At 31.1% G+C, this 15055-nt stretch overlaps 1 protein-coding gene across 1 annotated transcript in view; it reads right to left on the bottom strand.

Annotated features, from left to right (window-relative positions):
• Window positions 1–14013, bottom strand: part of LOC106718203 (protein yellow) — a 30254-nt gene extending 16241 nt beyond the window's left edge. The window contains exons 1-2 of the mRNA XM_014512219.2: window positions 13897–14013; window positions 1143–1421 (exon numbers count right to left, since the gene is read on the bottom strand). Of these exons, the coding sequence (XP_014367705.2) occupies window positions 1143–1412 (270 nt within the window). The 5' untranslated portion in view covers window positions 1413–1421; window positions 13897–14013. The remainder of the gene's footprint in view (window positions 1–1142; window positions 1422–13896) is intronic.
• Window positions 14014–15055: the final 1042 nt, after the last annotated feature.

Below are 15055 nucleotides of genomic sequence, written 5' to 3'. Positions count from 1 at the left end.
CACCCATCTTCCAGAGATTACCCGAAACATACGCAGCCTTGCGGACAGACATACAAATGAAAATTAAAAAAAAATGTTTTTTTTTTGTTTATCAGCAACACAAATGCATGATGTGTACGAAATATGAGATGTTTAGATATTACATACAGACACACTTCAATTTTATTAATATGTATAGATATCATACGATGCACAGTTATTACATATATATAGGTATTATTTAATGGATTGAATAAATATACAAATTGTGTATTAATTTATTTGACACATTCACTAATCCACTTAGGTGTTACATACTAGATAAATACATAACTATACATAATATTGTAGTATATTAATTTATCAAATAAAATCGATACTACCTGTTACTATAATAATTCTGTTTCCGTAACATATTAATCAATTCAACGTTTTAGAATCTGAATAACAGCGTAATTTTAACATAGAGCTTTAAATAAGCAATATTTTCATATTCGTATGAAATATAGTAAAATATACATAAAATATTATTATTCCAACAAACATACAATGTATGTGGAAATCCTGTTTTGTAATAAGACCAGGATAGACTTGTCTTTACTTGCCTGTACAGTTAGATCTATATCTTCATTTGTTACTAGGATTTTATAATTACTTTGTTAAATATAACACTTTAATTTCGATATTATTCCGCAAAGCTTCATGCAATATCCTTTTGGATGTTAATTAATAAAATAGAAATGCAAGATTTAATAAAGTTCTCATTTTAATTGATGTATTACGGTCGGTAATTACCATTTAATTTGCGTTTATAATACATATATTAACACATTATACGTTAGCTAAATTTAATTTTTATAGCCTTCTTATCTATTTGAAGGAATATACGGCAATTTTTCATTCGGTTGTTATTTAATTAATTAAATACGATGTGTGTGGTCCCTACAGACACCAAAACGGCATGGTCAATTTATTTAAGATTCTTCAAATTACGCTAGCAGATGTTTGCAATCGAATCGATTATTCTTTAACTTGAAATATATAACAAATCAATCTTAAATATAAAATTAGACTATCTGTAGTTTTCTACACTTAAGGAGAAGAATCTCTTCTTCACCTTAAGTGTAGAAAGTCTTCTACACTTAAGTCAATTTCTAGATTACCTGTAAAACGGGGCTAACACCGGGTGGTAGGCTACGTGGTACCCAGGCTAGAGTAGCGGGCACACCAGCCCGTAGCCTCGGTATTCCAATATAGAGCCGGTCCCAGCCTATTTCCAGGCCTGTGGGCACCGTGTTCTCAGGCTGGAACTTCTCCAGCAGCACGGGGTCCGGGGGGAAGTCGAACTGGAGGTGATTCCATTGGTTCACCACTTCCAGTGCACCGCTCGCTGCTGCCATCCACACGCTTAGCAACAATATACTCGACGCCATGACGTGTTTCTGTGTAAAATACATACATATTTATAATTTATGTTAGCATAATTGTTACGTGAATAATAACACTCACAGTTCAAAGTAATTAAAAAGTGCTTCCTAACTATTTATTAACTAGCTGTAGCCCGCGACGAACGAAAAAAAACTTAATAAGTAGTCTATGTGTTCTTCATCTGTGCCAAATTTCATCAAGATCCGTTCAGCCGTTCCTGAGATACCTTCAAACAAACATCCATCCATCCATTCATCTAAACATTCGCATTTATAATATTAGTAAGATTCTTTAACTTTTTGTTAAAATACTGATCTAAATCTTTAAATGAAAAAAAGGAAAGCGATTGTTTTCTGTCTTTAAAAATAATTATTTTGACCTTGCTTCTATCCAAACCATTCAATTATGCTTTATTTTTTTTAAAGGAAACAAGTCCTTTTTTCCAAGGTCTAGATTAATTTAAATAAAATTTCGCGTGACTTTTAAGTGTAGTTTACCTTTAGACACAAAAAAAATATATGACAATGACCTCTTGCAGTTATCACGACCAAGGTTACGAATCAAGGACAGAATTCAACTTTTTAATATCAATCATGAAATACAAACTATACATATATTTTTTTAGTATTATCTTGACTATATTTCAACGTTGTTTTTTTTTGCTGCCGCATTAAAAAATCTCATATATATGATTACAATATTTTTTTATAGTTAATGTTGTTAAAACAAGCAAAAAGCAATAATTTAATTTTTAATTTTCAAATGTCAAAATTATTTACGTCACTGTAAGGTGTACGTTCAATTTGTGCAAAATATTAAAATAATAACAACACAACGAATTGTACGTTTTAAATCGTCAATAACATTTTAAATTTTACTAAATAAAATCTTTACCGCCCGCTCACGTCTCAATTCCCCGCGTATGCCCTTGTATTTACAACGAGCAACACAGTTAAACTTTCGGTGTTAGTCTCGTCAGATTATTTCCCAACATATTTTTTGTAGGCTGTACAATCAAACACGCTGCTGTGACGTCATTGAAATAAAGTAAGTTGTTATTGCATGAAAAAATTTTTACATATTCGGCACTCATTTCATTTGCACGCATAATACCTAAAGAAAAAAAATCTTTAATGTAAATATTGTTTATCTATATTACAACAAACATTTAAGAATTATTTATTTAATTTATGTTCAATTTATTTAATTTCCGTGCAAATAATTGTAAAAAGATTCTGCGAACGCTACAAATGTAATTTAAATGTCGCTTGCAGTTGACAGATATGTCTACTCTATCCGACATTACGGTGAAATAAATTTCCTTACCATATTGCTTTACATTTAATTTCGTAATAATTATATTGTATTGTCCTATCTTTGTAATACAATATACGAATGTAACATAAACTGGCGTAAATTATACTACGTTATGTAATTTTAACTATTTTATTTTTGTAACTAAACTTTGTAACAAATGAATTATCATCAGTAAATCAATGACATCACATCAGAATAAATTTCGTATTATAGTGTAGTCTTACGCTCTTTAGGGCAACAAATCCCCTCCCCCTGCCAAGCTTTTAATAGTCATTAAGTATTTCCTGATAAGTAAGTTCTCTAATTTTTTACTTATTGCCACTTTTAATCGCTTAAAAGGTATTATTTTAGTTTAATATTAAACGTAAGTCAAAGTAACAGATTGACGGACCACTAGTTAAGTCACTACAATAGCCACTCTAGGCTATATGGAATGTGGGCGCACGACTACACAAGGACAGCGCAATTACTGATTGTTATGGGAAGTGAAATAAAATGTATTACAATAGTTTTTTTTATCCTACTTAAATGTGCACATTTAATAGAAGTAAAAACTGTGAGAATTCATAATGTTGTCGCTTATGGTATTGAATCTTAAAAAATGATAAGTAACTGTAGTAGTTCTTATAAGGATAAGTTGGGAAGTGGAAGTGGAAAATACTCTATCTATGTTGAAAGGTAGGCAACGCATCTGCAATTGCGGATGTCTGAGAGCAGCGGTCACTTCTCTATTTTCAGAATTCGCGAATTCAGGATGCCACAAGCTCGTTTGCCACCTTATACTAAAAAATCTAGCTCACCATCTAATTAAAGTACAAGTATCAATATACGAAAAACAATCGGTAAAATATTTGGAACCTGCACGTCGTATATTTTGATTAAAGCTCGGCTTTGTACTTGCACATATAGAACATGTTATGGCAACATTGACCGCGATTTCTGTTTCATACAAGAATGCCCGTTTGTGTATTTGCTATCGCCGATTTATTTTATTGTTACTTGAAACATTGAATAAAAAAAAATATTAAGCCAAGAAAGCCTTTTTGGTATCCACCTTTAATTTATCAACAACATATTTCTCGTCCGTAACCCAAATTATTAGTAGTTTTAGTATTTCCATTTTTCACATATCTTGCGTCCTCTAGATTCATACATCTATATCTATGCATTCATTCTAGTCGGTTTCGGCTACGCTCAATAGCCACACTTTGTTCCTATATAATTTGTTCACCAATGGAAAATGCACTATCAAAACGCATCATAAAATCCAAACAGACGGGAAAAAACTAAATAATTATTATTGTTCGATTTATTTTTCAATTATCCTTATTAATTATTCGACTGCTAGTTTCAGTGTAAATTGATAGTACGAACATCATCCTCAAATTAACGGCAACACGCAAACTTATGTATTTACATAACTTAACACTTTCGTGCTTATAATGTGCAATTAAAATCAATTTACCGTCATATGTTACATTAAATTAGTACGATTTATACGAAAAATTATTTAGAAACATGCGCATTAAAATCTGGTATGCGTAACAGTAACTATTTAATTAATAATTTTCTAGCAGTGATTCCTGGAATGGGTTCCATAGATAAGACATGAAATTTGTTCTTCATTATAATTGTCTGGTGTTAAACAATTTCATAAACTAACGTAGTACATTTTTGTTAAATATAAACAATCGTATTTACTCTTGAAAGTTGAACAGTAACATTGCCATAATCTCAAAATTGTGCCTAAGGAATATTTAGTATATTATGTACTGCCATTGACTGACTATATGATAAAAAGATAAAAATAATGAAAATAGTCTCAATCTTAAACTGATATGATTATTGCTAGAATGTTCAAGATTTTATATAAAGCTTATAAAATATTTTTTTGATTTTAAGAAGAGATCGATTTTTTTCATTTTAAACTACGTTTAAACTTAGTTAAAAAAACTATATCGTAGTAAATGAAAAAAAAATGCGATAAAAAAAGCGAAAAGCGAAATTTCAAACATAGTTTAAAAATGTATTAAACATTTTTCATTATTACATATAGTAAATACAAATCATTTATAAAAAGTGAGACGTTTGCATATTACGTAAAACGACTTGCTGTTTTTCGTATGAGTACAAACATAAGAATGATACTAATTAAATTTTGAAAGTAAATATCCATATACTACGTAATGATAGCTTTATTTTTGTTATAACTTAAGTTGTTTACATGAAAATGTCTTACGAAAGGTGACGTAAGAAATCTTGTATAACTAGAATAAATTAACAAACAGTAAATAGTTACAGTTTACTGAAACCCAATTATAGTATCATATTATTATAATAGATAGAGATCATTTAATAATCTGTATTTATAAATAGTGTTTAACATAATTTCATAGACAACCTTAAGTTGTTATGGGTCACAACACAGGATGTATTATTATCACATTAACTGTGATCAGTTGCTGATCAGGACGTTTATAAGCTTTCCGTAGCTCACTATAGGAAATCTTAACACGTTCTAGAAATAATTTTGTAACTTATTTTACAGCATATGTTTTACTTTACGTAAAAGCTTGGTATAAGAATTTATTTAATAGAAAAATACATCACAAGCAATACAAGGCTACTTCAATAAAAATAATTTATTTTTTAAACATTGCGTGCTTTACGATTAAAAAAAATTATGAGTTTTTAACAAAACTGATTAGATTTTTTTAGGGTTTAACTTTAATTTTATCAAAATTGGATGCATATTTTAGAAACGCATAAATAGCATGCTGCCTATACACGGATCCAGAAAGAATAGGACCCTTAGCAATTAAATAAACCAGCAGTTATATAAATTAACAAAATCGTACAAATATTAAGATATGCGGTTACCAAAACTGTACGATATAGTATTAGTACGCTTCAATAAATTAATAACATAGCTTAGCATAGGTTCACTTTCAAAATAACACGCTTTATTATCCTGACAAAAGTCACGGAGCGTGAAAGACAAAAGCGCGCAAGGTCTAGTGGTCAACGACGCCATTAAATGGTTACTATTAACCTTCTATTACATATACGTTCGTAGCAATAGAAATACGTGCTTTAAATTAATCAGGCAAAATAATAACATATTCTTGAAATACTAATAAACTCTGATGTCTTAGTAACTAGAACTAAATTAAGCTTTTTTTTTTAATTTGCGTCAAGCGACGTCTTTTTTGCTTGCGTGATTAGGAAATTTATTGAAGGAAATTACTCGAAAGACTTCTTGTACGAGTTTACGAAATGGCAATGTAAATTACAATGGCCCATTCATACTGAAAGTACAGATTACATTTATACCATAGTTATATCGCTTGTTTATTCTATAATTTCACGAATAATATTCGGCAAAATATCAAAAGCTGCAACGGTGTATACAATCTTTAAACAATAATGTAAAGACTCCAAACTTATAAGATCATATAAAACTGGCTTCTCTATATAACCTTTTACTCTATAACCTTTTTCTAGTAACATTGTGAATGAGTCTTAACAGAGAACAGTAAATAAATCATAACAATAGTTACACTAGTAGTTGTGTTAACAAGACGTATGTTATAATTCTCACTTCATGTTTCTACAACCATAAATTAATTTTATCTCTTTGACTTTTTCGCTTACTTATTAAAATACGTAATGTATAACTTTGCGTTTTAACTGCCACCTATTTTCACAAGCATTTTGAGATCTGTATTGTGCTTCATTTGTTTTTTTTTTAAGAAAACGAGAGAGAAAAATCTTGTATTGTTTGCTAATTCTTAAACCTATGCGAATTCCAAAACCTCAAAAGCTCCATAAACTCCGTGAACTACTCTTAAATAGTATATTGACGTCTAACATTCGTTGTAAAAACAAGTTACATTAATAGAATATATTTTAATCTGTCATAACAATTTATCAAATTAAACTATTATACGACATTAAAACAAAGTTCGCTATTGGCTCCAAGAAGAAAACTGGACGAAGTGTGTTACAACATTTATTATGATTGTGTTTAGTTTTAGTACGTTTAGACTGCAGGATACAAGCCATTGTTGGATACTAAGAAATAACTGCTGCCGACTAAGAACAACATTCCTACGCATAAACTATCTTAATTATTTATAGGCCTGCTATTATACATTTCTTTAACGCCTTTTATAGTCTGTATTAGTTCATATACTTTTTGTCTCCTTTAAAAACAGCAAATTAACAACGATACAGAATGATTATTGAGTTTATTTATAAATATATATTTTTTTATTTATACCTTCATGTAGTTTCGTCTAAAGTCAACATGGAAAGAGTTTAAAAAGCATATTCCTTTTTATTAGTGATGCAACGGATATCTGTTTCCGTTTCCGCAAGTGCGGAAGTTCCGCGTGCTTTTCAACATCCGTTTCTGCTTCTGTTTCCGCAACTTTTATAACGGAGATAAAACGGAACTTTACGACGGCTGAGAGATCCAAAGGCGCGGCGCGAGACGCGCAGTCCGTGCGCGGCCTTTCGGCACTTGTCGCATTTGTTTGTTTACGTACTTTTTTTGTGAATTTAAGCGCGTAATATTTTCTGCTGCTGCTGAAACAATCAGTTTCTCTTGCTGGAGATAACTGTGTAGTTGTTGCCCATATAAAATTTGACAACTGGCAAAATGTGACTATTTCATACTTACGAGTTATTGAATGTACTTTTGAATAAGTGATAACCATTTAATATATCATCATCATTATTATCATCAGCTCACTATACATCCCCACTAAGGGGCTCGGAGCCTACCCCAAATTAGGGGTGACTAGGCCATAGTCAACCACACAGGCCCAGAGCGGGTTGACTTCACACATATCATTGAATTTTTTCTCAGATATGTGCAGGCAGCATCACTATGGTTTCCTTCACCGTAAGAACGTCGGATAAATGTAGATATGTAAATCGAAAAACACATTGGTACATGGCGGGATACGAACCCAGCCCCTGCAGATTGCAAGTCAAGTGCCAGATCTTTTTCTAATGTAGATTTGGTGTATTTAATACTTAACACATTCACTGTTTACAAAATAAAAAAGGTAACAGCTGGGAGCCAAAACTTTTTACGGTGAATTTTTATTATTTAGTAATATTTTTATTTTTAAGTTTTAATATTTAAAAGCCTCCGTTTGTCAACACGTATTTTAACTTATTGCAGCACAGTAAAAATACATACATTGAAGGCTAAAGGACACCGATATCCAATGCCTTATTAAATTAAAAACGAATACAAACTGTTTTTAACAAAAAAATAAATATTTGTAAATATGTTTTTTTTTTCATATTATTTACACTTCTGTTTCCGCATCCGCTTCCGTTTCCGTTTCTGCTAAAATTTATTTTTGACATCTGTTTCCGTTTCTGGTTCCGCTAAGACACTTCCGTTGCATCACTACTTTTTATTATTACTGGTATAAAACAGACCGTTTTTCATAGTAAACTACTCGTAGTACGTACACACGAATGCGGGAAGCTATAATAAATAATAACGATATTAATTAAGGCCTTGTTTTTGGTAATTCAGGTAATAAATAACTACTGTCTTAAGGAACTATAAAATTTAACCTTGGGTCAAATAACAACAGTCCGTTTAGCAGTTACTTTTTAGTTTATATTTTATTTATTACCACAATTGCTTTTTGACTAAATTTTTATGTATAAAGATACATATTATCTTTCAAATCACATTTAATAAAATACGGCAGATTTACTTTTACGCAAATACAATGTATATTAGAAAATAATTTTAGTTATATAATAAAACATAGGAATGGCGTCGAAATTCTTGTCGTACGTATCAATGAACAACGAAATTTATTTGCATTTATACCGTTATTCGCTTCGGCGTAACAAGTTTTAGATATTCCTGGACAGAAACGTAGAGATCGAAAGTGAATCTGGTTTTTTAATAAGCGCGTAAAACGTGAAACACATATACAATGGAGTTGAAACACACGCACCGCCGCTATCCGCTGTCCGCTGCGGTGAAATTCGAAAACACTTTCACTGCTCCGACACTAACCTCATGACATTAATTTGGTTTACACCAATGTTACATGAGCCGCCTCAACAATTACTTTAAATGGCCACAACAATAATGTATTATATTTTCAATGGAAAAGATTGAGTTGTAAATCCAGTGCTTATCAAGGTATTTTATTCTTTGATATATATGTGAATTAATTGTTATACAACTCATTGATAAATAATACGAGTGTAAAAAAAATGCCTTACTTTATCTTAGACTGCAATGTTTATCGACGTCGATACCGAAATTAAAGTAAAAATGACGAAGCAAATTGCCCTAAATTCTCGCTAAACTTTTTTGTGAAGCATTGATGAAGCGAAAAGGTCCATGAACTTGTCGTTTAAAATTCTAACCGTGAAATTCCACTACTGAAACATTATTATGACATATTCGTTTTCTCAGTTTTATGTAAGAAAAAGAGAGCGATGACGATATGTTTTTATACAAGAACGTATACGAAAATAAAAACGTAACGGTTTTATTTTCTTTACTTTAAGTATGATAGATACCGACTTGTTTTCTTTTTGATTAAAACATTAATTGTTGTTCTATGTCATTGGTTCGTTTCATTTCGTTGTTTTTTTACCGTGTATATTATTACATAATGAAAGTATAATAAAATATTGAATAAATGTTTACACTAGAGTCTCATAGCTTTGATAAGTCCTCGACCGATTTTTTTTAGTTGCCATTGGTAATGTGTCGTAAACGTATTACGCCGCTATATATACAGTGAAATATTGTAGGAGCTTAGGATAGGAAGGATAGTGTTTTTATAACAAGTCATGTATTCATCATCATCTCCCTGGCCATTTCCCACTCACGTGGGGTCGGCACACGAGGTTTTACGAACCTTAAAGTTTTAGCTTAATTTTTTAAGGCCAGCCGCCTGACTGTCGCCAATCCTACTTGGGACATGTATTATAAAAGTTAACTTAATATTTTATATAATTTTAAGAAATAGAAGTATTTAGGAGATTTTTCTGGATATATTTAACCATAATTTGTCACTTACAGCAATCATACACTATTCATAGTTATGATAATATAAAAAAGAAGGTTAAAGAAAACAATTTAACAAGGCCTTTTACATAATCATAAAATTTGTGATAATTTTTATCAACAAGAACTGACCTGATATGAATATACATAGAAAACTGTTATGGTGACATATTAACCATTAGTCGTTTTCCCAGCAATTGTGAGAAAATTTTCTTTTTATTATTCGATCAATCATGACACGGTATGTAAACTTACATTGTTAACTTACGTTGTTACTTAGACGACTCGTAAGTTTCTAAGAAATATGAGAAAAATATTTATATTCAATTTCTATTACTGTCTATTATTTTCACTTTTCTTTATTACAGAACTAACTATCGCCCGCGACTACGTCCGCGCGTGGTTAAAAAAGACATAACAAGTAGCCTTTGTGTTCTTCCAGACTATGATCTACATCTGTGCCAAATTAAATCAAGATCCTTTGAGCCATTCTGGAGATACCTACAAATACACATCCATCCATCCAAACATTCGCATTTATAATATTAGTAAGATTAAATTATTCGGCAATGAATCATTACCTTTAGGTGATTTTCACACAATAAAGACTACAAAACTATTAAATCTAGTTATAGAAAAATAGAACAGTTTTATTATATTTTATCACGTTTCTTTCAAGCTGTGGGTGGTATTTTACCACTGTTTTTTTTTTGTTTGTATTGTTCAAAATAAAACAAAAAAACTACATTGGAATTTTAAAATTGTACCATTAATTTTGCCATAGAATATAATTTATGATACATTTAAAGCACAGTTTAGATTCAACAACATATCACATAATGTCTACTCAATAAATCATCTTATTTAACCAATCGTATAATAGTCTGTTATTACATTCTTTTGTAACAATCAAGGTGATACAGCTCGTAACACAAATTCGGGCAACTAAATTATTTAATCTGTTTACAAATGGTATCTGAGCCTAGCAGCCGGTCATTTGTTGTTAGTTGCACACTAGGGCAGAATAGTGTGACATAGAGCATTAGATAGTGCAGTATTGCTATTGCTTGAACGCACACTTACTGTCAAAACAGTACTAAGTAGGTAGACAAGTCACAATCGACTAGCGATATTGCTTGTACAATTGACAAAATTTGTCAAAATTCATAAGAATAAATATATGACAAGCAAGTAATATATCAAAATTGTCAATTCCAAACATTTTTAACTTTTCGATAAGCTACATCGGATGATACTTTAACCGTTCGCTTACACCTAAACTGAAGTTCTGAATCAGTTTATGCGTTTAAACGATTTAACGTTTAAACCAAACTGTTCTATCCTACTGGACTGCCTCACTGTTTTATCACAGTGTAAAACTAGCAAACTACCGGTCGAGTACTGATCGACATAAACAGACAAGTAATGAAAGGTTATTAATTTACAATTTATCCAGAAACTGAACCACATCACCGAATGACTAGGGGCGTTTACAACGACCTTAATGCGGTATCCGATTTATTGGATCTCAAAGGTTCCTTGTTACTTGTTATTTTGAGCTACACAAGAAGGGTAATTTTACATTTTATACATAAATTTTTTTAATAATAATAATTTTCAAACTATTAAAATTACAAATTACATGGAGGCGTAGTTAATTGCGACAGAATCATACTTTAGTATACACATTGCTATTATTTTTCTGGGTGAAAAAGCATTGTCAAATTATTGTTTTAATTGTTCAATATGTATCCGAGGATTGGAATGTAAATTTTAGAATTATAGGAACGGAATACACAAACTGTGAATATTAAAAATATTATGTTTTCAAAATTCAAAATTCAAAAAATCTTTATTTCGGACAACATAGATCCATATTTTGCTCTGTATCAAAAAAGAATGTATTTGAAAAGCTGTGCAGATAACAAAGTTTTGGAACAGAAATCTATACGATTTCTTTTCTATACTGTTTTTGATATTTTCTTAAGATTGTTTTGCATAAGTATGATTTATTGTTGAATTTTTCGACATATTTGGCCCACAATTTCATTTTAATAGTGGTATTACTCTTCTGTGTTTAATTAATAAAAATAATATATAAGTATAATAAAAAATCCTTATACCGAATTAATTATCTTACCTAACCGCGAAAATAAAACTTTTACTTTTAAGCATTTATACAATTAAATGTTTTGTATAATTTCAGTCAAACACACAGTTTTTAGTTTAAAAGCAAGTATGTAAAGTATCTTAACTAGCCTTTTTTGTACCGAGGAGAAAAATAATTGCCAAAGACTCGAATTACAAGAAAAAAAAAACAATAAATATCCAGATGTTTTATTGATTTCAGTTACTTGATGACATGTAGACAATTATGTAATTGATACGACATCGATTGTTATCGAAGTGTGCGAGTTATTTATAATGCTAGACAGTGTATAGCGTAATAACTATTATAAGCTGTGATGTGTTCATAGCTTCAGAACAACTTCCTCCCCTTGTTACCCGCCCATTGTTCCTTCATGTTTGTAAATACACTACTGGCAAATTATTAGACAATGAACTATTGTTTACGCTGCATTATTCGATGGCGAATATTATCTTTGATTTGACAGTTGGATTCTTCAAGGATTTTACTTTTCTTTGGACTGGTGTCGACATTTGCAACGCTAATACTGAACTTCCTTTTCCGAAACACCCGTGTTATTATATGATAAAAGAAAGAGAGAGAGTTATTGTTAATGAAAGAGATAACGATATGTTTTGTGCGAGAGTTTCTGCAGTGGAAACATGGTTAAATTGTTACAGATGAGCATTATTAAAGCTGTTTGAAAAACGAATAGAGTGTTGTACTTTAAACCAAGTGTTTTACTGAAAACTCTTTTATCCAACCCATTTTGTACACGGAATCACGAGACCTTTGTTTAGGATTAAAAATAAACCGCCTATTAGGAACGGTCATAATTAATTTAACTTCACGCTGACGGCTTAAGGAGCTTAACAGAAAGAAAAAGTGCTATCTTAAACTGTGCAAGTTAAAAAATGTGGTTTAGATTCTAAGTCAAAACAGTCGATTTCAACCTTGTCTAAACCTAAGTATGATTTCCTTTAAATGTAACAGCCATGTCGTGAATAAGACCGGATGTTGTCTTAGATAAACAATATCTAAGCTAGTTAAAGGTCACAATGTTCAAGTTTGGAAATAACTTGACAAGTTGACGAGTGTTAGACTCAGTACAGCAAGAACGCGGACTTTCAAATCATGTTTGTGAGTCAGTTCCGCTAAACCACATCCCATTTGGAAGGCGTATTGATTCTAACTTTAACTGTCACACTGAATTGTAATTAGACGCTAAGAACGTCCCTCATCGCAGCTTTAGTATGAACGGTCTACATTAAGGTCTGCCTATGTAATTATGACGAGACTGGATAACTTCAAAAGCGGTGTTTTTTTTAAATAATTGTGCCCTTTTTCGGTCTTGGTATATATTATCGACAGTAATTTAAAATACATCGTAAAATCAAAACAATAAACTTTTTTTCATAAATTAGATAAGAGACAGTATTTTTACTAAATAAACTAATGCTTTCTAAAGTTCTTTTACTATCGGGAAGAATTTTGTTGAAGTTAATTTTTTTATAAAATGATAATCTTCCCTCAGATTACTTATTACAAGACAATCTTCCTTCAGTTTGATTATCCTCAAAAAGTTTAATGCAGCTTTTAGTGTCGTATGACCTCCTTACTTTAAAAAATAAGATTTTGTCGTGATTTTGATACATTATTTATAATGTATAAGTTGCTTAATATTATTCTTATGGACTTACTTTTAAGTAAGTTTTAACTTAATACAATCTCCTCCTTCACTTTTAATTGGCTTAAAACTTTGCAACATTTCGTTTACCTCGAGTACAAGATCCATTTAAGGATAAATAATCATGCATAACAAGATAACTTTAAAAAAAATATTTTAATAAAATAAATTACTAAGACAATTCCACACCACATATAACAGATATTATAAAGACACTTTCACACCAAAAGAAATTGTTTTTTTTTTTTTGTGAAATCGCAATTTATCAATGTAAGTATAATTAATATTTACCTGTAAATGATCGAATGTCCGCCGGCGTGTGGGGTCACGTGTACGAATAAACACAAGAAGGCGCGAACGTCTAGCGCCCGCAATCACTACTGAAATAACAAGCGGCGGAGCGCGCCAAATTTACCCGCCCCCTCTCCACAAGACCAGCTCGAAAGTAAAAGTGGTCCATCCTAAAGGCGTGGCACCAACCCTGCACCATGCACATGCACGCACCGTTCTAACAAATGCTTATCTATATTGACGTTCCAGGGTCACGACAAACACCCAATAGCGACCTCGTTACAATATATTTAGTTAATGAAAAAGGGAGTGTCTGTATGTAATATCATAATATATATATATATATTTGTCTGTGTGCGCAAATCCATGTTTGTTTAGAGTAATCTTCGAAACGGCTTGTCTGATTTTGGTCGGACTTTTAATACAAAGTTATTAAAGCTTATGTGTGCGGGAGTAAGAGGCTAATTTCTTTAACTTCTGAGGTGACAAAGGTGATGGTAAACGCTTATAAATGACCTTACCTTAAACATACACATGCATGAAAACTTATTTCTATTTAGAGATTTTCGACACACTCAATTGAAACAAGTTTATAAATAACCTTGTAGGATATATTATTAGCTCGCTTTCTTGATTTAAATACATTACATATTCTTTTTTTGTTTAGTTGGATACTACTTTATAAGATACTTTCGTTTACTTACTTTTTCAATTATCATCATGTTCAGTAGGTAGTTACTTAAACTAAAGATATTTTATACGGATATATAAGTAACCATTGCGTGTGCATCTGTAATGAAAAATTCTTGACGAACCTTAAGCTTTTACTAGAACGGTGCACAACAATCGTAACAAATGAACCTATGGTATATTTCATAAACCATACTAGTGACCATTACGCTATTGGGGTTTTTGTTATAAATAGCTATTAGTCAGATTTCTGTATATAAGGTTATCATTCTATTGTCTTCGTCTTATGTTTTAGGCCTAGTGTACACTACTTTTTTTGCAGAATTTTATCAGCTCGATGTTGGCTGCATTTATATTAATTTCCAAATAAAAATTCTTAGTACAAGCCGGGACTTAATAAAAAAGGAACAACACATGGTCACCCTAGTTGATCCTATTGCCGAATCTGATAGCAGTTATTTTTAGACCA

The sequence above is a fragment of the Papilio machaon genome, chromosome 10, assembly GCF_912999745.1.
Source record: "Papilio machaon chromosome 10, ilPapMach1.1, whole genome shotgun sequence".
In the NCBI taxonomy this organism is placed as follows: Eukaryota; Metazoa; Arthropoda; class Insecta; order Lepidoptera; family Papilionidae; genus Papilio; species Papilio machaon.
Note: the sequence above shows the minus strand (reverse complement) of the source record. Positions and strands in the feature narration are given on the sequence as shown.